This window comes from Antechinus flavipes, chromosome 2, assembly GCF_016432865.1.
Source record: "Antechinus flavipes isolate AdamAnt ecotype Samford, QLD, Australia chromosome 2, AdamAnt_v2, whole genome shotgun sequence".
Lineage (NCBI taxonomy): Eukaryota > Metazoa > Chordata > Mammalia > Dasyuromorphia > Dasyuridae > Antechinus > Antechinus flavipes.
This window is the reverse complement of record NC_067399.1, coordinates 388,847,518-388,872,677: the sequence shown is the minus strand read 5'-3', so window position 1 is coordinate 388,872,677 and position 25,160 is coordinate 388,847,518. Positions and strand designations below refer to the sequence as shown.

General features: G+C 41.3%; 1 protein-coding gene across 1 annotated transcript in view; it reads left to right on the top strand.

The window, feature by feature from the left end:
* The window catches only part of NRG2 (neuregulin 2), a 243,993-nt gene extending 223,027 nt beyond the window's left edge, over positions 1-20,966 (top strand). The window contains 7 exon segments of the mRNA XM_051978533.1: positions 503-561; positions 8,718-8,741; positions 11,754-11,856; positions 13,271-13,394; positions 13,927-14,054; positions 17,368-17,592; positions 18,829-20,966. Of these exon segments, the coding sequence (XP_051834493.1) occupies positions 503-561; positions 8,718-8,741; positions 11,754-11,856; positions 13,271-13,394; positions 13,927-14,054; positions 17,368-17,592; positions 18,829-19,498 (1,333 nt within the window). The 3' untranslated portion in view covers positions 19,499-20,966.
* Positions 20,967-25,160: the final 4,194 nt, after the last annotated feature.

Sequence of the window (25,160 nt, the reverse complement as noted above, 5' to 3'; positions counted from 1 at the left end):
CCTTCTCCAGATGTCCAAATGGATTCTTCGGACAGAGATGTTTGGAGAAACTGCCTTTGCGATTGTACATGCCAGATCCTAAGCAAAGTATGTTTGAAGACACAAACAAAAGTCCCTCCTCCCTTAGAAAGTTCCCGGGTGCAGCTCCACCCCTCCTCCACTCCCAAATAGGGTTCTAGGACCAGGGGTGTTGGTTGTTATGATCTTTGGCTGTTTTTGTTGTTGATTTTTTTTTGTTTGTTTCTGTTTCTGTTTTTGCCTTGTTTTTGATTTTTTGTTTGTTTTGTTTTGTTTTTTTTTTTTGTTTTGTTTTTCATTTTTGGCCTAATTCTCGGGTTGCAAGTTCAGGGTTGCAGGTAAGGGGATAGAGTGTCGAGGCCAGGACAAGTGGTAACGTTGGCAAGGATTGGAGCTGGCATGGGCAGGAGCCGTTGCAGGGCTGCTGAGATGCCCATGTCTTGCTATCCTGGTTCTCTCTTTCTGGTTTTCTTTCTTTTGTTAGGTGTCCTGTGGGATACACCGGGGACAGGTGTCAGCAGTTCGCAATGGTCAACTTCTCCAGTATGTCTCTTTCTTCTATTTCTTTTCTTCCCTGGTGACTGTCGCCCTTGTGGGAGGGAAGGGGACCTTATTTAGGAAGTCAGAGGCATACTTTTATGGGGAGAGGGGAGGGAGCAGGCAAGTATCTTGGGCTCCTGTAAATGCTCAGAACCAATAGGAATTCTTTTAAGAAGAGACCAAAACATGCCTCTTACCATCACTCTCACTCCTTCCTCCTAATGGTACTGTTCCCTCCTCCTAATGGTACTTCCTGTCTCAGATTGGGGGATAACATCATTCTCTTCATGGTACCCACAGAGATCAACCTCACTCACCCACTTGTGACCCCAACACTTCACTGAAATTAGTGGTTCTGCCTAGATAAGAAAAAGACAAAACTTTCTCCAGATCCTAGGGAGGAGCAGCTCAGAGGCTATGAAGCTGGTGGGCAGGTAGGGCTGAGTGTGTAAGGGCTATTTGAAAGCCTCCACTCCACTAGCCTGGAGATAATTTATGAAAAAACAAGGCCTGGGGAATGGGACCAGGAACTAGAGCAGAGTTTTTCATATAATTCACAAACTTTTCACAGAAGTTACCTTGGTGGGGATGCAGGGGAAGGAATAGAACTGGAAGTTGAGGGAGGTACATTTTATGGGTTAGATCAGGAGTTCTGAACTTGGGAAATTGTTTTCTGGGAACTTTGAACTTGAATGGGGGAAAAGCAACAATTTATTTTCACTTACCTCCAACTGAAATTTAGCATTTTGTTCAATTGTTTAAAAATATTACTTTGAGAAGGGGTCCAGAGTCTTGCCCAGATTATCAGAAGTTAAAAAAGATAATACGGTTAAAAAAAAAAAAAAGGTTGAGAATCCCTTAGCTAGATAACAAATCTCTAACAGTGTCTCTGGAGAGAAACCCCATCAGGATTCTCTTCTGTTTCCTTTCTTTCAAATGAAGAAAATTTTATTCTTTCCATAGTTTGCAGAAAACTTGAACCCAAAGACCAACAGTGCTTAAGAGAATTTATTTGGCACTGTGTGTCAATTCTGTTTTTTACCACCAGATGGAGATGGACTAAAAGCAGAAAAACAATTTGCTTGAAATGAAGAGAGGAGGAGACTTGCCTTCTTGCAAAATCAGTAGTGCCCTCTCTTCTCTTAGTGCCCCTTACCAAACACTTTCTTATCTTTATCCTCTATCCCAAACCCCAGACCCAGTTTGCTTTGGTCTCTCCAATCATAGATGGAAAATTGTTAGTGAATTCATTTATCGAAAGGGATAAGTGAACTTAATGTTACTTCTCCAAGGACTGTGTATTTTAAGAAAGGAATCAGTCCCGAAAGGATATTGATGGGATTTCAGACACTGTAAGGCACTGTGGGAGAGACTGAGGTACCAGGTGTCCTTGGCACCTTGGCATAAGAGTAGGGCTGAAGGCAGGAAATAGAATTGATGAAGTGATGAGCCTCTCTCTGAAGAGCCTACCTTGGTTCAGAGGAAGATCCTAGCAGCAACTAGGCAGGACTATCTGGTGGGAAAAAATATCCTAGAATCCCTCAGGATAGAATGACAAGAATATTAAGGAAATTAGAGAAGGAGGGTTGGGGAAAATACTCTCCCCTGACCATGAGACAAGGAAAAGGAAGTCATACTTGTTTTTTATTCCTTGGAATCTAGAGTCTCTCTAGCTTGGGAACTTTTTATAACAACATCTCTTAGACCAAGTCAGTAAACAGAGTTCTTAGGGTCAGGGTAAAGGCATAGAAGTCAAGGCCTCTCTATTATAGAACAACTCTGTGGATTGACCCAAAAAATTAATGATGGAAATAGATCTTGGAGGGAGGTCTCCAGTGTAATACCTTAGGGATTTGTCCTTAGTTCAGTGTTATTTAACATTTTTATCAATGAGCTGAATAAAGCCCAAAATGACTTATTATATTTGCAGATGTTTTCAGTCTGACAGGGATGAAGGGCAATCAGGATCCAAAAATATCTCAGTAGGCTTAATGATGGGGCAACTCTAATAATAATGAAATTTAATGAATTAATTTAATTCATTAATTTAATTTAATTTAATTAATTAATGATTCAATGTCATATATTGTTTATTACATCTTACTTATATTTGTAATACTAATAGGAACAAATAATTTAATTTCATAGAGATAAGGTTTTCCACTTGAAAGCTGATTTTTTTTTTAATCCAAGTACAAAACAGGAAGGACAAAGGTAGACTGGTCATGCTATATGAAAATGGTCTTAGAGTTTGGGGGGACTGACAATTCAGTACGAGTCTATAATAGAACATGGCAGAAAAAAAAAAGATAATGCAATATTTGGCTGCCCTTTGAGAGGCGTCAAATCCAGAACTCTGGGCTATATATAAAGCTTAGATATTTGTCCTGATCTGATCATGTGTAGGATCATTTGTTCAGTTCTGGGTTGCACAGTTTGGGAAGTACATGGACAAGTTGGGGCATTCAGAGGAGAGCAGTCAGGATGATAAAGGTCTTCAAGATGATGCTATTTGAAGCTATTTAAGAGATGAATGTTTAACCTAGAAATGACTCAGAGGGGATTTGATTGACATGGATTAGATGTCAAGAGCAAAACTAGAAATCACTAGGGAGTGGATAGGGGGAAAAAAAAGAAAATTGGGTTTGATGTTGGGGAAATCTTCCCGGTGATTAGAGCTGTCCAAAAGTGGGTTGGATTATGAATTCTTCCCTAATACTCTTTAAGTAAAGATCGAGTGATCACTCAGGGAGATATCTATGAAGAGATTCTCTGTCAGAACTGGGCTGCTTAGCTGAGCCAACTGAGCTCAATTGTATGTTGCCTGATGAACAGTGTTCATCGCTAGAGAGCATTTTTTTAGGGAGCTAGTGTCACCTGAAGCTGGGTGAGGTCCTTCAGCAAAATCCCGAGCTTCTTATTTTTTTCCCCCTCTAAATCTCAGTTCCAATTAAAACAGAACAACAACAACAAAACATTGGGACATTCTTCACCATTGCCCCATTTATTCATCCTTCCTTCGATAAATGCTCACTTCCAGAATAGAAACAAGAGCATTAGGAACTGAAGCTTATCATCTATGTTGCTTATAGGAAGTAAAGGGTTAATTAATAATAGATAATTCTGTTCTGTTTGATCCTTTGACTTACAACTTTTCAAAATGTTGTCACTAACTCAGTTAATTGTCAATTACATTTTTGAATTATGCAAATAGCATAATTGCAAATTGTACGTTGGCATGTTACCTTTAGGTAAGCAGTTAATTAAGATACCCAATATCCTTACCTTTCTTTTAATAACATAGTAGAATGCACAGGAAAACCCGAGTTTAAATTCTGGCAGATACTAACTATATGATCCTGGGCAAGTCACCTGACCTAAGTTTCATTTTCCTCATCTATAAATTAAGGGATTGAATTATTGATTTATAAGGCCCCTACCAGCTCTAAAATCTATGATTTATGCTCTTAAGATTTTTCTAAGCCTTCATTTCTCATGTGAAAAATGGAGGGGGTTGGACCAGATAGTTTTGTTCCTATACCCCCCAAATCCCTGCCAGCTCTTAATCTGAGAACCTATGATTCTGGAAGGCTAGAGTGAAATGTGATGCCCAATTTGTTCTTAGAGAAAAGTTATCTCCTTTGATTGGCTTTGCTTCTTAAAAGTTTATCCAGATCTAAAGGTTAAAAAAAAAAAAAAAAAAAGGGAGCTGATGCTGCTAAACCTCTTAGGTGTAGTGATCACCTCACTCCTCAAATCCTTTTTCCACTCCAGAGGAATAAACAGGAACCATTCCCATCCAGGCAGTGTTCATCATACAATTCTCTCTCAGCTTCCTGGTTCTCATGTTTTTGTCCCTAAGGATATGAATAAAATGGTTCATTTGCATGTTACCTGGTGTGTGTGCCCCTGTATTCTGAGTTGCTCTGGTCAATATGAAAATTCACTGCTCAAAATAGTTTTCGTGCCACTTGCATGCCATGGTCCTATATGGTAGATACTAGCCAGGGAAGGCCAAGCAGTGAATCCAGGGCCGTATTTAAAATGCAGTGTGTGATTTAAGGTTTGGAGGCTTTTTTGGATTTTGGGGTTTTTTGTTATTTTTTTTAATTTGTTATTTTTTTAATTTTTTTTTTTTTACCAGAATGGCAAACATGACTACCCTGTAAAAATCAGCTTGTTCTGAGTTTGTGAAGTGATGTCACCTGTGTGACAGTTGGCTAAGTCCACTGTGACATTATACTTTTACTTGCAGACTTCTGCCTTAGACTGCCACTCTATCCTGGAAGAGACTTAGGAGACTTGGATCTCCAACATAGCCCTTGCAGATCTTAAAAGGCATATCTGGGTATATTGTAGTGTAAGGGATAGCCCAGCCTTGAGTTATAAGTCTTCCTCAATCCTTGTTCCCATACAAGAGACTACTGGGTCTCTGCATGTTCTCAGTATTGAGTATTAAGACTTCTTCCCCTCTCAGCTCATGTTCTAGTTGCTTTCTCAAGGGGGTCACCTGTTATAATGGGGAAAGATCTAGCTAAAGAGGCAGGAGACCTAAACTCTGTTTGCTCCTCTTTGTACTTGATCTTGACTAAGAAGCTTTTCTATGTCTCACTTACTTCCATTTGTAAAATGAAGATTGATAATTCAATAACTATTTGAAAGCAAGGAATTTGTACCAGAGAAGTTCTTAAGATGCTCTAAAATCCCATGAGTTTATGTATCCCCTGTCTTGTGCATTGTCTACCAATGTTTCAGAGTTCCTTATTTCCTCTGAAGTGAACCCCCCATTCCTTTCAATGTTCAAAGAGAATGGGAGCTCTGAGGATACTTGAACACTTCATTTCCCATTAAATAATGCTCTAAAATGGAGCAGCAAGGAATTTTCAGTGTCCTAGACTGGATTCTTCAGGGGCATGAGAGTCCTTCCCATCCCATTCCCATCCAACTGTAGAAGCAATCATCTGGGCAACCAAAATCATGAGGGTTGCTGGATTTCTTGCTTGTGCTTAGCAATATAAAGCACAAGATAATGGAGTTTAGGGCAGGGGAAGGAGAGAGATAAGGAAGCTGTTGGACATAGGAAGCCAGTGCTGGCAAAAGAAGAAATGTTCTAAATTCCAAAGAACCATGTACTAAAAAAACAAAAACAAAAACCAAACCCAATCTTCTCACTTCATGTAGAGCAGATCCTTGCCCAGATTCCTATAAGGATTCTTAGAATAGCTAATTCTCCTGCTATCCATCTTTGGTCAGATTGTGAGCCCATAGGATTTTATGAGGCCGCTCCCTGAGGTAGATGATGCTTCAGGGGTGATTCTTGATTGATCCGAGTTGGAACCCGATTCCAACCAGGCAGTGTTCCTTGTGACTTCATGTCTGGTTCTTGAGCAGAAGAGCTAGGGAAAGCAGGAAGACCAAAAAAGGTTAAGGAGCTAGATTTAGGGTTAGAAGTTTAATCCAATCTTCAAATGGGACAATGGTATTAACCCCCTGCCTCACTCCCACTAGAACTTCAGTGTTCTGAAGATAGCCCAGTCCTGTCATTTATATTGTTAAGCATTTTCTCAGTGACAGAAATTCTTCTTGATCAATCCAGACTATGCCCCCCTCCAAATTCACCTCAGAACCTTTTTTTTTTTAATAGTTATATTCTTTATTGCCAGTCCCCTCATCTATCACAAAAACACTTAAAGTCTCCCTTACTTGCAATCTAAAATCTAGATTCAAAACATCATGGGAGAAATAGGAAGGTCCAGAATAACTCCGATTCCCCTAAGTCTTAATTTCTTGGTGGACATATAGACCAGGATCCTTTTAGATGTCTAGATTAAAGAATAGCAGATTGACCCTTCTCTGGGACACCCAGAATTTAATCTGGAGAAAAGAGGATGTGAAATCTCTCTCATCCCTTTCCATTGTACCTACCCTGAAGAAGTCTTAGATTACACTGAAAGCAACAGAAAGTATTTTCCCCTGATAAGACTACATCCTGTAGATCAAGGCTTCTTCAATTTTTTCATTTGTGACCCCTTTTCACCATAGAAATTTTTATATCATTCCAGATATATAATTATATGGATATATAAAGTAGGCATGCAAATCCAATATTTACTTATAATAAATCATTTCATGACCCCCTCATCCAGTTACGAGACCCCATATGAGGCCATAAACCACAATTTAAGAAGCAGACTATAGATAATGCTATGTTCACTTTTTAACATCATATTTTAAGAAGCACATTAATAAACAGAGAAAGGCAAACAATATGGTAAAGGGCCCCAAATTTTTTTTCTACCAGAATATTTATTGAAAAAGTTGGATATGTTTAGTCTGGAAAATAAAAGATGGCAGGTGAGTGTGACAGCTCCCTCCAAATATCTGAAGGGTCTTCATGGGGAAAAAAGAATAGATGACTTCTGCTTTGCCGCAAAAGGAATAAAGAAGCAGGAATGGTGGGCCTAAGCTTCAAAGTTAAACTTAAGTTAATGTAAAGAAAAACTAATAATTGCAATAATCCAAAAGAGGAATGGATTGCCTAGAGAGGTGTAACAGGAGCCTTGTCATGGGAGGTCTCCAAGCAATAGCTGGATTAGCACTTTGTTACATAAATTATAAAAGGGGATTCCTATCCAGACTCAGGTAGAGCTAGGTGGTCTAGGTTCTCCCCTCCCCCCACTTTGCCCATGAAGGAATCTCCTCTGTAATCTACCTAACAGTGTACTTCTGCAGCCTTGGATCTTTACTATAAACCTAAGTGATTAGGAAATGTCTGTCAGAAATCCAACTACTGCTACTGATTCACTGCCACATCAAGTTGGCAAAGTTCTTAGGGCTTGTAAAGAACAGGATGCCCCCAGTAAGCCTGAACATGATTAAAGAGAGGCAGGATGGTGCTGTGAATGAAAGAACTGGTTTCAGAGTCCAGAAGACCTGGCTGTGGGACCTCTTTAACCTTTTAGTGTTCTAGGTAACCTAGAACTTGCATTGGTAAAGGGAGTTTCCTCATTGGGGAGTTATCTATATCAATGAAGTCATAGAGGCAATCCTTATCCCTCTAACTGGAGAATGAGGTACCTTTCTTGCCACCCACTGATTCTGGATGTGGGAAGAGCAAGACAGCTAGGTAGAGAATTTCAGACCCCTTAAGGAAATTCTTTACAGTGTAGTTTGCTTTTCTTTTTTTTTTCTTTTTTTAAATTCTCTTATGGCTCTGATTTAGCTTGGTCCTCATTTTTAAAGATGGGGATAATAATATTGCCTTGTTTACTTCATTGGGTTGATGTGAGGAAGGTGCTTTTCTTAACTTAAAAATGATTATAATGGACAGACTAGTGGTGGTCAGGAAGATTATCAAACTTTACCACTGGTGATACATTCAAAATATTTCTTTATCCCAGTTTCTTTATTCAAAAGGTATATTTTGACAAATGTAAAAAATGCCTTTCCTGGTTAAAAAAAAAAATTGGATTCATCCTTTTGAAGATGAGTCTCATTTGCCCATTAATTGGAGGGCAGGGGGATATGAAGGAGAGAAGGACATTCCTTGCATACACATAAGTGTGAGGAAGTACACATGAGAGTTGGAGAGGGAAAAGTGTTAAGTGCTCTTTACATGCTTAATTCTGAAGATAAGGGAGCTTGGGTTCTAGCCTCAAGGAGAAGGTAAAGGAAGAAAAGCTGACTCCACACACCTGTCCATGTCCAGGGCTGCTACTGCTGAGGCATGATTCCCTTCGCCTCCTGATTTCCCTTCCTGAGGCAAGCATCCTCTCTGAGTCCCTTTCTGTCCCCAAGAAACACCCTCCCAACATTCACCAACTGACTTTTCTGCCTCCTCTGCCTCCCCACCAGGTACTAACCAACATGGCTCATCTATAAAGAATCTGGCCTGCCTGCTGACTCTAACCTCTCCTCTCTCCAGCCCCCTCAGGGGCTTTTGGGGGGCAGGGGGTGGTCAAAGGGAGGGAGCTAAGGGAGCAGGGAGGGGATGCTACTAACTTGCTTCCACCTCACAGGCTGGCTGCCCAGTATGTCTGAAGAACCCTGACCAATGTCTGTCTCTTTTCTTTCTCTCTCTCCCTCTCTCTCTCTCTTTCTTTCCCCCACCTTTTGCCTTCCCCCACATTTCCTGGCCCTTCTCTCTTCTGAACTGTCAGAGCACCTTGGATTTGAATTAAAGGGTACGAAAACTCCATTATTGCTCAGATCCCATTCCCACTTACCCACAGTTCCTGACATTGTGTGTGCTGAATTGATTTTTTTTCTTTCCAAAAGAAAAAAAAAGGGGGGATGATTCCAAAAATCAGTTACCCTATCTCTTAATCGTGGGTTTGGGAGGGGGAAGACTAGAAGGGAAAGGAAGTCCAACATTATCATCCTGATTAATTAATGGAAAAGAAAGGTCCTCACCAGAGCATGTATGGGCATGCATGTGTAGGTATGTGTGTATGTATATACACGTATGCACTCCCAAACAATTTATAATTCCCTTTGGGATGCTGGGGGAAAACATGCTTGTTGTGGCATTTTCTTCCTAGCATCCCTAAGGCCATTATAGATAGTGAGGACAAGAAAGAAAAAGGTACTTTCTCTTGCTAAGCATCGGGCATTCACCCCACCTCAGTGCCTGAGGTATGAAGCAACAGAGGCACACAAGAGAGAGAGGCAATGCATTGGGCCATTCCTGAGAGGAGGGCCACTCTTGCCCTCCACTCTCCACCCATACTTTTGCCTTAGCATGGCTATCTGCAGCTAGGATTGGTCTCATAGTTCAGAGAAAGATGTGCAAATACAGACACTTTGGGGAGTGGTGTTTGGAATCCACAAAAGGTGGACATCCCCTTAAAATGGACTTTAATCTCCCTCTTTACTTTATTCCCTCTCACTTTCCCATTGCTTCTCATCCTGTGTCAGGTCATGGCTGAATCATTCTATCTCTTTCATCCTCCCTCTGCCCTGATTCTATAAGATTCATCTCGCCCATTGTGTCCTGTGTGCTAATGATTAGCAGCCATGTGGCCTTAGTTTGGGATGGTGACTAACAACTGTTTAGCAATTATCCCAGAGAATCTGGCTCAGCTGAGTACCTACCTCCTTTTCACCATTCACTTATCCTTCCTACTGAGGTTAGGCCTGAATTTCTGTTCTCTGAGGAAATAAATCCTTTGGTTGGACAGGATTTTTGAAGGTCATCTCAACTGGTTGAAAAGCTTCCTTTCCCTAAGGATAATTTTGTGTATAAGATTCACTTTACCCTAAGTGTCCAAGAATCCAATACCACAACCATTGAAAACGATACAAAATTGTGTAGTTGAAGTTTTTTTTTTATTAAAATGGATTCATCCTAAGGAGTCATTTTGGTTGCAGAAAACGTATCTGTGAGCATGAAAAGGATCTCTTGGTAGCAGATCAAGGGAGATAGTTATTCCCCTGTTGCCATCCTCAGGCACTCACATGTGTGGAAATGTATGTACTTTTATACATTCCTGTCCATGTTACTGTGTGTACCCCTATCTCCACTATAGACTTAAGTTTTGCATGTGTTTATATGTTGTATAAATGTTTATGTATGTATGTATGACCTTGTGTGTAGGATCATTTTAGTGAGGATCTGTCATCATAGGTTTGCTTTTACATGTATCTGTGTACATCAGACTTTCTCTGTGTGTTGGAATATCTCAGCATATCTGTATGTCTAGATGAAGGTTTAAATGTATATGTGTACTACTGTACATATATATATCACGTGTATACTCCGTGGTCTCCTGTGAATGTCATGAGAGTTTGAGGGCTGAACTTTGCTGTATTTTTAAATTTATATCTCTCCCAGAATTAGTGGAGAAACATAGAGGAACCAAATTTTCCCTTCTTTTCCCTCAGCCTTCAGGGAGACCAAATGGGACATTTGATCCTAGAATTCTAGGACCAGAATCTTCCCCATATAGCCAATAGCTGTGTCTAATTTTTAATTCTCTTCCATCTAAGAATGTATACATACTTGTGTGAGAGATAGTAGGAAAGTCAGATTTGTGTTCAGGTTTGAGCAGTGGTAGAGCTTAGAATCCAGGAAGCATTTGATATCTATCAGGGTAGGAGTTATTAGGAACTCCACCTCATTAGGACCCTGAATTTGGTGAGAAGGCTTGGTGTTTGGATGTCCATTAGGCATGTCCTAGCTCAGTTCTCAGGGACAGATGGCAGGCTCCATGTGAGCATGGAGGAAGCTCTAGCTCCCACTGCCATGGACTAGGATAGGGTGGGCCAATATATCCAGAGTCCTTCCAAGGTCCTTGGGACTAATGGGCTTATAGGCCAGAACTCAATCAATCCAGCTATCCTTTAGCAGTTGGTGACTTCTGACATAGCCTCTAAGTCTTTCCTGACTTCCTAGAGATTCTTCACTCATTACTCATACTTTACCCCTTCATGTGAACAGAACTAAACAGTTGTGGTTTATTATTTGGGGGAGGAGGAGATGACTAGTGGAATGAACCAAACCTCTCCTTCAGAGCTATAATCAAAAAGGGAAAACAGAACCATCATGAGCCCTGCTCAAACTCCTTCTAGGATAATAGAGGTCAAGGACCCAGAGGGTTTTGGTTGGTCTATGTTGTGCTGCTAAATGAACTGTGATGGGGGTGCAGGTTGTGGATTTGGAAGCATCACTCCTTTAGGCATCCTGATTAGCCCATGGCTTCTGAGTCCATCTCTGGTCATTGTATCCATCTTCTTTCCTTTCATCCCCCTTACATCTCCTCCTCAGCTTCCTGGCTGCATCATTGGCTTTATACTCTGGACTGTTCTTTTTCCCCTTTCCCCTCCTCATAAATCAGGGTGCTGGGGTCAAAAGAGGAGATGCCGGAATGGCTGAGCTTGAGGTTGAGGGAGAGGGGCTGTGTCAGACTGGTGGGTGGGCTACAGGAGTAGTGGTGTGAGGGGACATGAGATACTTGGGGCATACTCTAGAGAGAAGAGCATAGCATTTGTAGAAAGCTAGAAGGGATCCAAGAAAGAGCAGAATTTGATAGAGAACCCTGAGTTTGGGAGGTTTTTATGGCATCTCCCTTGGGCCAGGGGCTCACTGTGGCAGCTTCCCCTTGACTCCACAAGTCAGTAGCTAGGGTCCTGTTCTGCTCATCCCCATACCAACCCTCACTCCTAGTAATTGGCCTCCCTCCTACCCCCCCTTGCAGAAGCTGAGGAGCTGTATCAGAAGAGGGTCCTAACTATCACAGGAATCTGCGTGGCTCTACTTGTTGTTGGAATCGTCTGCGTGGTGGCCTATTGCAAAACCAAGTGAGTGAGAACCAAGCAGACGGACGGACAGATGGAGGACTGAGGACTGACAGCCTTGGGGTGATCCTTCCAGCAGAGTTACCTGCTGAGTAGAAGGAAATGGTCCTCTGAAAACTGAAGACACACATACATACCTATTTGGTCTCTGCTTCAAGCCCCCAGTGCCAAAATCTATACCCACGGGCAAGAGAATACTACTTTAAGGGCCCATATGAAGACTCTCTCTGTATCATCCACTCCGATAGTCCCTGCTCTGTGTTATCCAGCCTTGCTAGCTAGGGATGGAGCTCAGAGATCTAAAACCATGACTTCCCACATAGTGCTGCTGGTCCAGCCCACAGTTCTATTTCACTGAGAAAGGTTTCCTCCTTTCCCTTTGGGTCTCCTAGGCTTCTTTTGTCCTGAAAGAAAAGAAATTAGTATTTAAGGTACAGGGCAAGGAAGGAGAGGGATGCCCAGGATGAGATTAGAGTTTGGATGGTCCCTGGTGTATAATGTTAGCATAGAGTCCAAGCATTATGATATCAAGGGAAGAGAAAAATGATTAAGACATAATCACTATCTTCAAGAACCTCATAATGTACCTAGAGAAACAAAACTCAAAACACATAAAAAGTTAACAAATAATAAAAATATAAATAGTCAGAAAAGAAGGAGAGAGAGAGAGATCACCATGGATCCTAGAGTGGTCTAAGAAGTATCCATAAAGGAGTTTGGAACTGAGATGGGTCTTGAAGGATAATAAGATTTAAAAAGAAAATGGTTCAATGCCAATAAAGGTTTTGCGGTGAGAAGACACTCACCATGTTTGAGTAATAGTGGAAAGGTCAATTTAGTCAAATTTGGGGTACAGAGCCAAATTATGCAGGGTTTTACATGTCAGTTGTTGGAAACACTCTATAGTGGAAGTCCTCTGAATGTTTTGAGTAGAAGACTAACATGGAGAATGTACTGTTTTAGAATGATTTGTCCATCATATCATATTACATTTTGATGGGGGTACGGAGGACCTGGTGGTGCATGGAATGACATTTTGGGAACCTATTGCCCTGAGCAGGAGAACATTGCTATAAGAACCTTGAATCCAGCTGTTGCTCCCTCACCTTTCTGCAGGAGTCAGGTGGGAGAAGACATCTGGAAGGGAAGGATCATAGAAATAAATCATGCAAAAGTAACACTAGATTGTTAAAGCTAGAAAAGATCTTGGAAATTATTTAGTCTACCCTCCTCATTTTCTAGGTGAGGAAATTAAGACCTAGTTATTATTCAAGGACATGTAGCTAGGTAGTGGCAGTTGGCACTAGAGTTGCCCTCCTGATTTTCAGGCCAGTACTTTTCCCACTACACTACACTTCATGGAAAGGGAAGGTAAGAAGATGTCGGGGTTACATGTAAAAATCCTTCCTCCTTACAGAAAACAGAGGAAACAGATGCACAATCACCTTCGACAGAACATGTGTCCAGCCCATCAGAATCGGAGCTTGGCCAATGGACCCAGCCACCCCCGACTAGATCCTGAGGAGATTCAGATGGCAGATGTAAGTGGCGTGTGGGACTCCTCCTCTCTGTGTCCAAGAAGGTACCATTCACTAGCATTCTTGTGTGGGATTGGCATCTCCGTACCCACAGAGCAAGAAATGAGACTGAGAGATGTCAATGATGTAGTGATCTTGTGGCTATTCAGCCCTTCACAGTATATATTGACTGGGTTCCTTGTTGGCTTAACTTAAAGTTGATTCTCTTTGCAGAGCTGCTGAGTCAGGAGTGTTTTTCTAATTTAAATTATTATTTAATATTTTTAATTAAAGGTATTTATTACATTATTATTTAAATTAAATTCCTCCTGCCCTGCAAAAGCACAACATACCCACTCACACACTCTGGCACATAGTAGGCACTTATAAAATGCTTATTGAGTTTAATGAGTCAGAATAGTCCCACTTACACTCTTCACTACCAGGTCAAGATAGGTTCAGAGCAGCCAAATCAGGGTTGTTTTATCCCTGATTTCCTCAATTCTCATGTTACTCAGTTCATGTGTCACCCATCTGCCTTTTTTCTCTGTTCCAGTACATCTCCAAAAATGTCCCTGCCACTGACCACGTCATCCGGAGGGAAACTGAGACCACATTCTCTGGGAGCCACTCCTGTTCGCCGTCCCATCACTGCTCCACAGCCACACCCACCTCCAGCCACAGGTGGGGATATTTGCTGCATTCCCCCAAAGGACTCCCAACTCCTCTCTAAGAATTCATGATGGATTTGACCAAGTCCTTTCTGAAGAGGTTTCTGATTTGTCCCAAAATGTCATTCTTCAATTATAAAAGCTTTCCTCTTTGTTCTGGGCTCTGTGGCTTGGGAAACAAGACTGTATTTTCCTTCCCTATTCCCTTCGTGAGATTATGGACTAGAATTACTATATCATCTCAGCCTTTCTCTTTCAAGACTTTTCATACACACAGATCTACATCTATCCACATGTACACACATGCTCATTCTCATTCTATCTCTGTTGATCTGTCAGCCTGTCTCTCCCTTTCTCTCTCTCTCTCTCATGTATGCATACACAACATTTACACTTTGAAAAATGAAAGAAATTTAACAGATAGTAGTATTCTTCCTTGAGTTCTTCAGTTTTAAGAACACTGTGGTCAGAAAGAAGCAGCAGGTCTAGGGAAGAGGGTGAAATAAGGATGTAGTCAGATGTTGGTGTGATGGATCAGAGAAGACAGCAACCAGCATTGGTCAGTGCACAGACCATGAGAAGATGCAAGGGAGATGGCAAGGGAAGAAATCTACATACTCTGTTCTCATTGACTCAGAGGTCATGCATTGGTAGAGAAGGGTGATTGCTTTTGTTCATTATATTGTTGGATGTTGATGACATAATAATTTGAATGCTGAAAACCTATTGGTTGAATTGACATAACAGTTGTATTCAAATATAAGAAGACTCTCTTATGCCCTTCAAGAAGGATTATTATTCTCCTTGAGCTCTAGAGCACAGACTGAAAACCAGTTCACCATAGATTTACTATAGGAAAGAACTCCATGACAATTAATGGCTGGGCCTGTGCTTGTTAGGGAACTTATAGAAAAAAATCTTATTCATGAATATGAATGGATTAAACTAAATTATCCATGATTACTTTTTCAACTCTGAGATTCTAAGATGCCTGGAGGACATGGAGTGTCAGACCAATTTGGATTGGTGACTATATGGGAGATAAGATAGAAGAGATAGATACCTGTCATCTTGTCAAGGATCTTGAATGTCATGTAGATCAGTGGTGTCAAACTCAAATAGAAATGAGGACCATATAGAAGTAGCCCTACAGGCTAGTGCATATTGACTTAGAAAACTGCATGTCAATATAATCTCTGCATTCTATTGTAGTTTTATTTGTTTTGTTAAATATTTCTCGATTTCATTTTTATCTACTTGGGGCCATATTTCAGAATGTTAGTGTTGTAGGCTACATGTCTGGTAAACCATGCTTTTAACACCTTTGATGTAGGTGATTGGAAGCCATTGAAGTTTGAGTTACCACTTTTTAATTGATAAAGTATGAAACAAGAGAGGGAAACTTAGTCATGGTTCTATGTTATTTAGAGTTTTGACAAAATGAGAAGCCCAGGTTCTAGAAGTAGAGAAGCTTCATTGGTGTTACTGATGGTAGGGAGAGAATACAAACTGCCTAATTCAATTCAACAAATATTTATTAAGTGCTTATTTTAAAACTATACACATGGGCCAGGAATTACAATGACAGAAACAAAATAATAACTGCCAACAGAGATAAATGTTCTAACTGAGGGGAGTTACAGCATTTATATAGATAAATTAATAAAAGATGATTGGAACTGGGAATCAGAGGAGAGATTCAGGAAAGTTTTCATTTCACATAGGATGTCACAACTGAGCTGAGTCATGAAGAAAGTGATAGAGTGAGAAGTGAAAGATAGAAAAAGAGTGTTGAGTTTGGGGAACAACTAATAGGCTGGTTCAACTGGACATACAGAGTGTGAAGGGAAATAACCTGACATGAGTCTGGAAAAGTTGGCAAAAAACCAGATTGTAGAAAGATTTAAAAGCCAGATGGGGGTAATAAGCATTTATATAGTGCCTACTACCATGTGCCAGGCACTCTGCTAAACACTTTTTTAGGAAAAAATAAATATCATATTTAATTCTCACAAAAACCTTGCAAAGTAGTTATTATTATCTTCAATTTACAGTTGAAGAAACTAAGGCAAATCAAGATGTTTTGCCAGGTTGAGGAGTTTGCATTTTATTCTAAGGTAATGAAAAACCACTGAAGTTAGGTTTTTTTTTTTTTTTTGTTTGTTTGTTTGTTTGCTTGTGGTGGTGGTTTTTTTTTTTTTTTTTAAGTAGAAGAGAAATATGGTAAAGCCTGTGTTTTAGAAAGATTAATTTTCCAACTGTGTGGAAAATGAATTGGAGAGGGGAGAGTTGAATCAGGGAGGCCTACTGGAAAGCAGAAGAAGTCCAGGTGAGAGGTGAACAAAGACCTAACTTGGGCAAGAAGCCATGTGAATGGAGAGAAAATAAGGGAGATACAAAAGATATAGCGGAGATTTATTCAACAAGTCTTGACAACTGACTGGTTTGAGTCAGGTTGTGAATCTGAATAACTTGGAACGATCCACTGAAATAGAGACCTATATGGGAAGGTTGAGGTTTGGGGGAAAGATAAGGAATTCTGTTTTGGACTGCTGAATTTGAGATGCTAAAGAAGATATCCTATTGACCACAGTGGGAAGACTGCAATTTCAGGAAGGAGATTTGTCCTGAAGGAGATTTGTCCTGTCATCTAGATATGTAGATCTCAGAGTAATCTATGGGAGAGATGTTAATTGAAAGAAACCCTGTGGGAACTGATAAGATTATCCAAAGAGAGTGGAAAGAGAAGGGAGCCCAGCATATAGTCTTGTGTTGTAACCACTAAATAGGCAGGAAATGGTTGGTGATCCAGCAAAGGAAGCTAAGGAGATGAACCGGGAGAAAATAGAAGCTAAGGGAACAAACAATGGAGAATCTCTCAAAATTCTCTCTCTCCATCTTCATATTACCTTCATATTATTACCTCAGGCACATAGACTTAGAACTGGAAAAGACCAATTCCCTCACTACATGTATAAGGAACTTCAGCTCAGGGAATTTAAGTGACTTGATTAAGTTCACACCAATAGAGTCAGAAGTGGGATTAATCCCAGATCCTTTGATTTAAAAGCATATTTATTTGTCAACTGTCAACCTACCTTGTACTGACTTGCCTATATATTGTACACATTTTCTATCTCTCCAGTAGGAAGGAAGCTCTTTAAAAAAAAAAAAAAAAAAAAAAGGATATTTAGGATTTTATTTTATCGTTGTTGTTTATTTTTGTATTCTCAATACCTTGCATGGTTCATCATTTAATAAATGCCGAATTTTAGTTAGGTTTCCTCATCCATACTTAAATATCTTCTTTTGCTGTTCCTCCCCAGACATGAAAGCCATACATGGAGCTTGGAGCAGACAGAGAGCTTGACTTCAGATTCCCAGTCAGGTATCATGATGTCATCTGTGGGTACCAGCAAGTGTAACAGCCCAGCCTGCATTGAGGCTCGTGCCCGGCGTGAAGCAGCCTGCAACATGGAGGATGAAAGGCGGCCAGCCATGCCATACCATGATTCAGTGGACTCCCTCCGGGACTCACCACACAGTGAGAGGTCAGCCTTACCTCCAACTAGTCTCCCACTTTTTATCCCACCCTTCTTCATAGCTGTCTGGCCCAGAGTAACAGCTGCTTAAATAATTATAACAGCAAAACTTTATTGCATCTGGTGTTTTAGCAAATAAAATCTCAATCCATTTCTAAACACCTTGTGGACTAAGTACCCCTGCAAGATAGGCAGATTGCCATCCCTATTTTACAACTGGACTTAATAAGTCCCAAGGATATTAAGTGATTTTATGGGAAAAGTTAGGCATCAACTCTGAGATTTTCTGGTCAGCATAGTGAACTACTGTTCAAAGCTAAAAAGGAAGATATATGGAACATAATTGAGGACATTGTGATTGTTGAGACAGAAGTATAGCACAAAATGATTGGGGGGATCTTGCAAATCCTAAAACTAATTGTTAAGGTCCCTTCCAGCTCTAAAATTATGTGATTAGGAAATGATGGTGTGGCTCATTACCTTAAAAATGCGCTTGAGCCCTGGGTAACAGAAGAACAAGGAAACCATCCTTCCTTTTCCCTACTTGGCTTTTAGACATTTGTATTTGAGATTTGCCATGGGCTTAATTAGCCTCTTCTTCTACCAGATGTGTCCAGTAACAGGTTCCCACCTGTCTAGGGGAAGGGTGTGCAAAGTGAAGCACTGGGGAAAAAGAAACTGATTTCTACTTTTGTGGGGTATGCATAAAGGTTAAATTCTGGGCATTGTACTTTAAATGAGATTTGACAAGCTGGAGTATGTCCAAACTCTTGTCATGCTATGGGCTCATATCATGTTCTACTTTCCAGGGAGGACATGATACCTGGCTTCAAAATGTTTAAATAAAGGCTTTGAACTTTGAGGGGATCCAGAAGTTGGAGTGAGGCACAGTTGGAGAAAGTTACTGGAGTGGGAAGAAGGGGCAGGTTCAGGCTCAGTGGGATCAAGAATTTTCTAATAACAGGAAAATACACTGATCCTTTGTGGTAGTGAATTCTCTAGCAGTAGCTCCTGGGGATCCTATAGAGCATTGGATGGGGAATCAGAATAATTTACTTCTAAAAGTTCTTCCAACTCTGAGATGCTACTTTAAAGTAGGAATATTTCCCCCAGGAGCCTTTCCATTGATGTACCCAGTCCCCACCCTACTTAGTTTCTACCTCTGTTCAGGATCCTCCATATGAATTTAGGGAAGGGTTAGGTTGGCTCCTGAGGACCCCAGCTGCCTCTTGCCTCTCTTCCCAGGTATGTGTCAGCCCTCACCACGCCTGCCCGCCTCTCGCCTGTCGACTTCCACTATTCCCTGGCCACGCAGGTGCCTACCTTCGAGATCACCTCACCAAACTCTGCCCATGCTGTCTCACTCCCCCCAGCTGCACCCATCAGCTTCCGTCTCGCTGAGCAGCAACCGCTCCTTCGGCACTCGCCTGCTACCATGGCCCCCGCCTCTGACATGCAACGTAGCTATGACAGCTACTATCCACCCCGACGGGGCTGCTCCCACGACAGCATGGGAAGTTTGCCTGCCAGCCCTTTCCGAATTACCGAGGACGATGAATATGAGACTACACAGGAGTGTGCGCCTACCATTGAACCGCCCAAGAGAACATCTACAGGTCATCGGCGGTGGAGGAAATCCAGACTGAACGGGCACATGGCCCAGCGGGCGCGGGCCGTCCGGGACTCCTTCTCACTCAGCAGTGCCTCCTACAGTGAATCAGATGAGGAGCTGGTGGCCGAGTGTACCCCTTTTCTCAGCATCCACACCTCGGACATGCTGGGCACAGACTCCCCCCCGCTGTACCAGCCAGTGGACAGCAGGACTTATTACTCCTTAGACAGACACAGCACCCAAGAGAGCAGACACAGCCGTATCACACACCCACGGGGGAAACAAGACTCCGCTCCCCTCTAGGACCCATTCTTCCTCCTCTTCCCCACCTTGTCCTCCTCCTTCCCTCACCCCTTCTCATTTCCCTCCTTCTGCTCCCTGTATCTTTAAGGAGAACAAAAACCACACACTTGGAAAGAAAAAAAAAAGAAATAAAAATATTTTTATTTTATATAAAAGGAAAAATATAACAAAATGTTTTATTTTCATTTTAGCAAAAGTTGTCTTATAATAGCTAATAGCAAAGACTTTTTTATAGGAAACTCTATTTATATGTAACATCTTGATTTACAGCTTCGGAAAAAAAAAAGAAACAAAAAAAAAAGGAGAGATGGGCCAATTTTTTGACTATTTAATAGAAACCTATATGTGGTGCCTTTTTGCTGTACGCTAATATGGAGCTCCTGGAGAGAAGGCTGTGGCCACCTCCGCTGTCCAACAGGTTAGTGATCGGCTCTGGCCACCCCAACCCCACCATTTTGCCTCCCCTTTCCTTCCCCATTCCACTCAGAGATGATGCCCACCCTACCCCTAGACTGGACACAAAGAGAAACAGAAACTAGCCACAGTGAAAAGAACCAGGGAAGAGATTCCGAGGTGGTCTTATACTCATCCTTCTTGGAACCTAATTTTGGCACTTGGAAAGAAGAAACTTAGGGGAGATGGGGAAGCAATCAAACCATTCCTCTCCCCCACCCCCCTTGCCTCAATAATGGGTAGGAAATGCTATGTCTCCTGGACTTCCTTTCCAGAAAATGAGGACTTGGATCCTACAGATTGGAAGAACAAAAGCTAAGATATCCATTTTTGAGACATTGAGAAGTTGGGTGTGACAGGATTAGGAGACAGACTAGGGTCCCACTGGCCAAAGTGGGCAGGGCTTCCTCCCATCCCTCTCCACCCCTGTCAGGGGTGAGCTCAAAAAAGAGGATACCCTTCCCCACCTCCGGTGTCCAGGGCCCAGAGGGTTAGCCCAGCAATGCATCCCAAGTCAGGGAGAGCCAGAGCTGCGGTGAGATGAGGGATAACACCCACTTCCCTCCTGCCCCAGGGAGGTCTCTCCAGAGCTCCCCTCAGTTCTCTGCAGCACCTCGTTTACATGGTTCGCCTTTTCTCTTTTACGCCTGCATGTCCTGCATTTCAGATACTGTAGAATGGATGCATGGTGAGGCTGTGATTGAGAAGACACAATTGACAGTGTATTTGATTTTACCTTTTAGCAATAAAGTAACTAACCAATCCCCTTTCCCTACCCCCAATCCCTTCTCCGAGCCCCCAGTCCATCCTTCCAACCTCTCCTCCCCCACAAAAAAAAAAATAATCAGGTCTGATCAAAAACAAAAAATCAGCTAATTCCTCATAAAGGTATTGTAAAAACACAAACGAACATAAACCAAGGAGAAATCTGCCCCAGATTGTCTGAATGTCTGAACTCTTGACTGTTGAACACTTGAACTTTTTTTATATTATAAATAAAAATCAAAATAACTCACCGGCCCAGTGTTTTTATCCCATTTCCAGGTTGGGGAGTGGGGAAGGAGGGGAAGTTGGAGGGGAAGGAGGCCTAGGTGGATACTAGGGTTAAGGAAGCACTCTAAAGAAGCCACATATACAAGCTAACAGACAAACACACTCCAGGGGGCCAGAGAACACTCTCTGCTTCTTCCCCCCACACTCCCACCCCTACTTCCAGTGCCTGCCTTTGGCAACAGCCTCAGTGAGAAGGTATTTACAAGATGTCCCTTGTGGTGCAGAGGAACAGGGCCAATGTGCTGACGCAGATCCCTCCACTTGGAACTTGGGCCCGTAGAGCATGGAATGGTTCCCAGGATGGGGCAAGGATGAAGGGAAAGTTCCTGGCATTGCAGGGACAGGAGGAGGGGGGGGTAGTAGAATTGATACTGTGACATATAGAGTCTCCCAGGGTTACTGTCACAGTCTGGACATGAAAGTGGCTCTGCAGAACTTCCCCTTCCTGCCAGGACTACCTCTGCTCTGACAACTATTGGTGATCATACAATCTGTGGGTTAGCTCTACTCCACCACCATCCCTTTCTCCCCAGCATTCCCCCATCTTCCTTCCCTGCCACTCAACCATCTACAAGGACTAGTTTCAATCTGTTGTAGCTCTTGTTTCCTTGTCTATGATTGTGGACACAGAGGAAGCAAAAGGACTCAGATTCATCTCTTACTTTCTTCCAATGCACAGACTTTAATGTGATTAAGACATAACAAAAAACAAAACAATGAGTTGGAAGCCAGGAGACCCTAGTATTGATTCTACCCTTGACCTATGTAAAATGACATCTTAACTCCTACCCAGTTCTAACATTCTAAGAGTTCAAAAAATTTTGTAGATTTTACCGTCATATATATATATATGTGTGTGTGTGTGTGTGTGTGTATGTATGCATACACACTCATACATATACACATCCCAAGGCATATACATGTTATTGACTGATGGATCAATTTTCTTCATTTATAAAGGCCAGCAAAGGCAGGAGTGACAGCACTAGGTTTAATAGGAGAACTGAGGAAAATGCTCCAATAACCACTATAATGGCAGTGAAATCACTAGCATCTTGGTGATTCAGCTCTGTCCTTATTTGACTATTTCCCTTTCATGAAAATATCTGAATAGCAACAGCTTGACTTAAAGTCAAGAAATCCCTACATGGCTTAGTTTGGATTTAGAGAAAACCCTCTGACCTCTGGACCGATCAACTCAATTAGTTCTTTGGTCATTCTGTGATCTTATTTGTTCCTTCATTTGACACTTACTGCTTAAAAAAGTTCTATCAGAAGCCACAATTTAACTTCAAATGATCAAGTTCCAAAATGACCTCAATTGGTTCTGAGAAATTTTTTAATATACCCCACTGATATCTTAACCTCATCTTGGCTCACTTGTGACATTTTGTTTCTAGAAATTTGAAGGGCAGGAGGAGAAAACTAGAAAATGTATCAGTTTGAACTCAAATATTTAATTCTGAATAAACCCATTTGGCCTCTCTATATCTGCATTTTCATTTGGCTTTTTACTTTCTAGAACTGCAGTGGGTAGTCAAAGAAAATTTGAGAAAGAGAAGTTTAATTTTTAAATATACTGAGTAACCCACTAGTGACCTATCTCCATTAAGTGACACCCTCATTTGTTCAGTTAATATTACAGTGGAAAGACCACAGGCTTTGGAGTTCAGAGAATTTTCAAGTTCAAAAATTCCACCTCAAACCCACTCCGTTTTTCTTGAATAAGTTAGTTTCCCTGGGCCTTCTTTTTTTCATCTGAATGAGAAGGTTGAACTAGGTGGCCTCTGGGATTCTTTCTCACCCTGCATCTATGATATTCCATTCATGTGCTTAAATGCCTGCTTCACTTGCTAGCAGATTTTGAAGTTTATATGAATGATAGTAAAGACCTAATATCTAGGATATACAGGGAAATGATACAGATATTTAAGAACAAGAGAGAGCCATAATTCATAGAACTGTTTAGAAGAGATCTCAGAGACCATCTTGTCCAACAATCTTATTTTATAAAGAAACTGTAATCCGGAGAAGTCGTGACGCCCCATTTCTATAGTCAGTAAGCATCAGAGGGCTCCAACATCAATGATCATTCTACCGACTCCAAAAAAATTCAACCATTTCTGGGGATGGGATATGTAGAGGATTTGGTCAATGTGGTATATTCTTTGTGCAGAATATTTCTGGCCTTTCTTAGCCATGGCTGATAGTGTCACCATCACCTTCCCGCTTCATTTTTGTGTAAGGGAAGCAGTCTTTTCGTTAATGGAGAGCCCTGAAAATAGGGAGCCCCTGCCCTGTTCCCTTTTGTGAATGATGCTATTATATAGTTCTACCCAAAGTGCTTTGCACACACTAACTGCATCTATACAACAACCCTGTGAGGGAGGTGCTATTCTTATCCCCATTTGACAAATGAGGAAACCTGAGGCAATCGAGAAGTCAAATGACTTGTCAGGACCACAGCACTAAGAAGTGTGGGAAGCTCGGGAAGCTCAGGGCAGTAGTTGTCTGTCTCTGCTCTTCCTTCTCTTCAATATCCAGGCCTCGTGGAACAGTTTATCTGTCCCACTCTTTCCCCAACTCCATGTTTCTTTCTCTCTGAAATGTTCAACATCCCTCCCACACTGCTTATTTTTAGTTTCTCTTTTGCTAGTCTGACGGTGCAAACTTCAAGGCACCCTTGAATATTTAAAATTAATGGCCTCAAGGGTCAGTTTCCAATATGCCTTCTCCCACGATGAATTGATAGACAATATTTTATTTAGCCCTTTTCTTCCCTCCTTGATTCCCTCCCTACAGCCCTAAGAGCTACTAGTGGGCAGTATTTTCTCACTTGTCCAATTATTTGCTGGCTATCTGCTGCTGCCCTGAAGATGTCCTTAGACTGGACAATTTTAGAAACTGTCACTAACTTGAAAGTCCCCAGGGCAACCTACTGGCAAAGATCACTACTGTCTGTGGATTTGTATGAGAAAATGAAACTGTTCAATTCATTCTCATAACCCTCAGTTTGTGTGTTTGTACAGTTTATCTTAGTTGAAAAAAATATATTGAGGCAGTAAGGTGGGTAGTGCTTAGAACACAAAATGTGTAATCAAGATCACCAAAATTTAAATACTGCCTCAAGATACTTCCTAGCTCTGTAGTACTGGAAAAATTACTTAACCTGTCTGTATCTCAGGTTCCTCTTATGTCAACTGAGGATAAAATCACCTCCCCCCAGTGTTTCTATGAAGATCAAATGAATTAACACGGGAAGCACTTGTTTCAATATATAAATGCTGGTGGCTTTATATTATTCCAATAATTTTTACTATCAACACTTGTTCAGTCATTTTTCATTTGTTCCCAATTCTTAATGAAAATTTGGCAGAGACTCTGCAGTGATTTGCATTTCCTTCTCCAGCTCATTTTACAAATGAGGAAACTAAGGCATACAAGGCTAAATGATTTGCCCAGGATCACACAGCTAGTGTCTGAGGTCCGACTTGAACTGACAAAAATCAATCTACCTGACTCCAGTCGTGGAGCTCTCTGTGCACTATGGCGCCACCTAGTTGCCCTGCCAATAACACTAACAGAAGGGAACCAGAGAGGTCTGGAACGTATAAAAGAATACAGTATTTCAAAACCACTTCTGTCTTTGTAGATACTATTTATCTTTTTGATTATGTTTGGGTCTAGAGAGCATGACCAATTTATAAGCACAGTATACTCACCAAAAGGAGTGACCAGAATTGCTTGAGATGAAAAAGCAGCTGCGGATATTTCAATGTGGATAACCAAAAACTGACACTTTGTATACTTCCACAAACATGTGTGAATACATAAAACATTGATGGGCTGGTAAACTATCAGGACTTATTTGCAGTTGCAAGGTTGGCTCATTCTCTTTCTTTCTACAGATAACACATATGTTATAGCTGAATGGAGTCCAATCTCTGTCTTAGTTTAACATGAGCCAGATTATATTATTAGTCAGTTACCAAAAAGAAAAAAAAAAAAAAAAAACAGAGAAAGGGCTTGCTCGTTAACTGAACTTAGAGAGCAGCTATCACCCACCCACTTGAGGTGCTAATAATTGCAGGTCTTGAAGAGTGCTAATTTAGTGATCACATATGTTGCAAATTTCTTTTTTGTTTTTTTTTTTCCC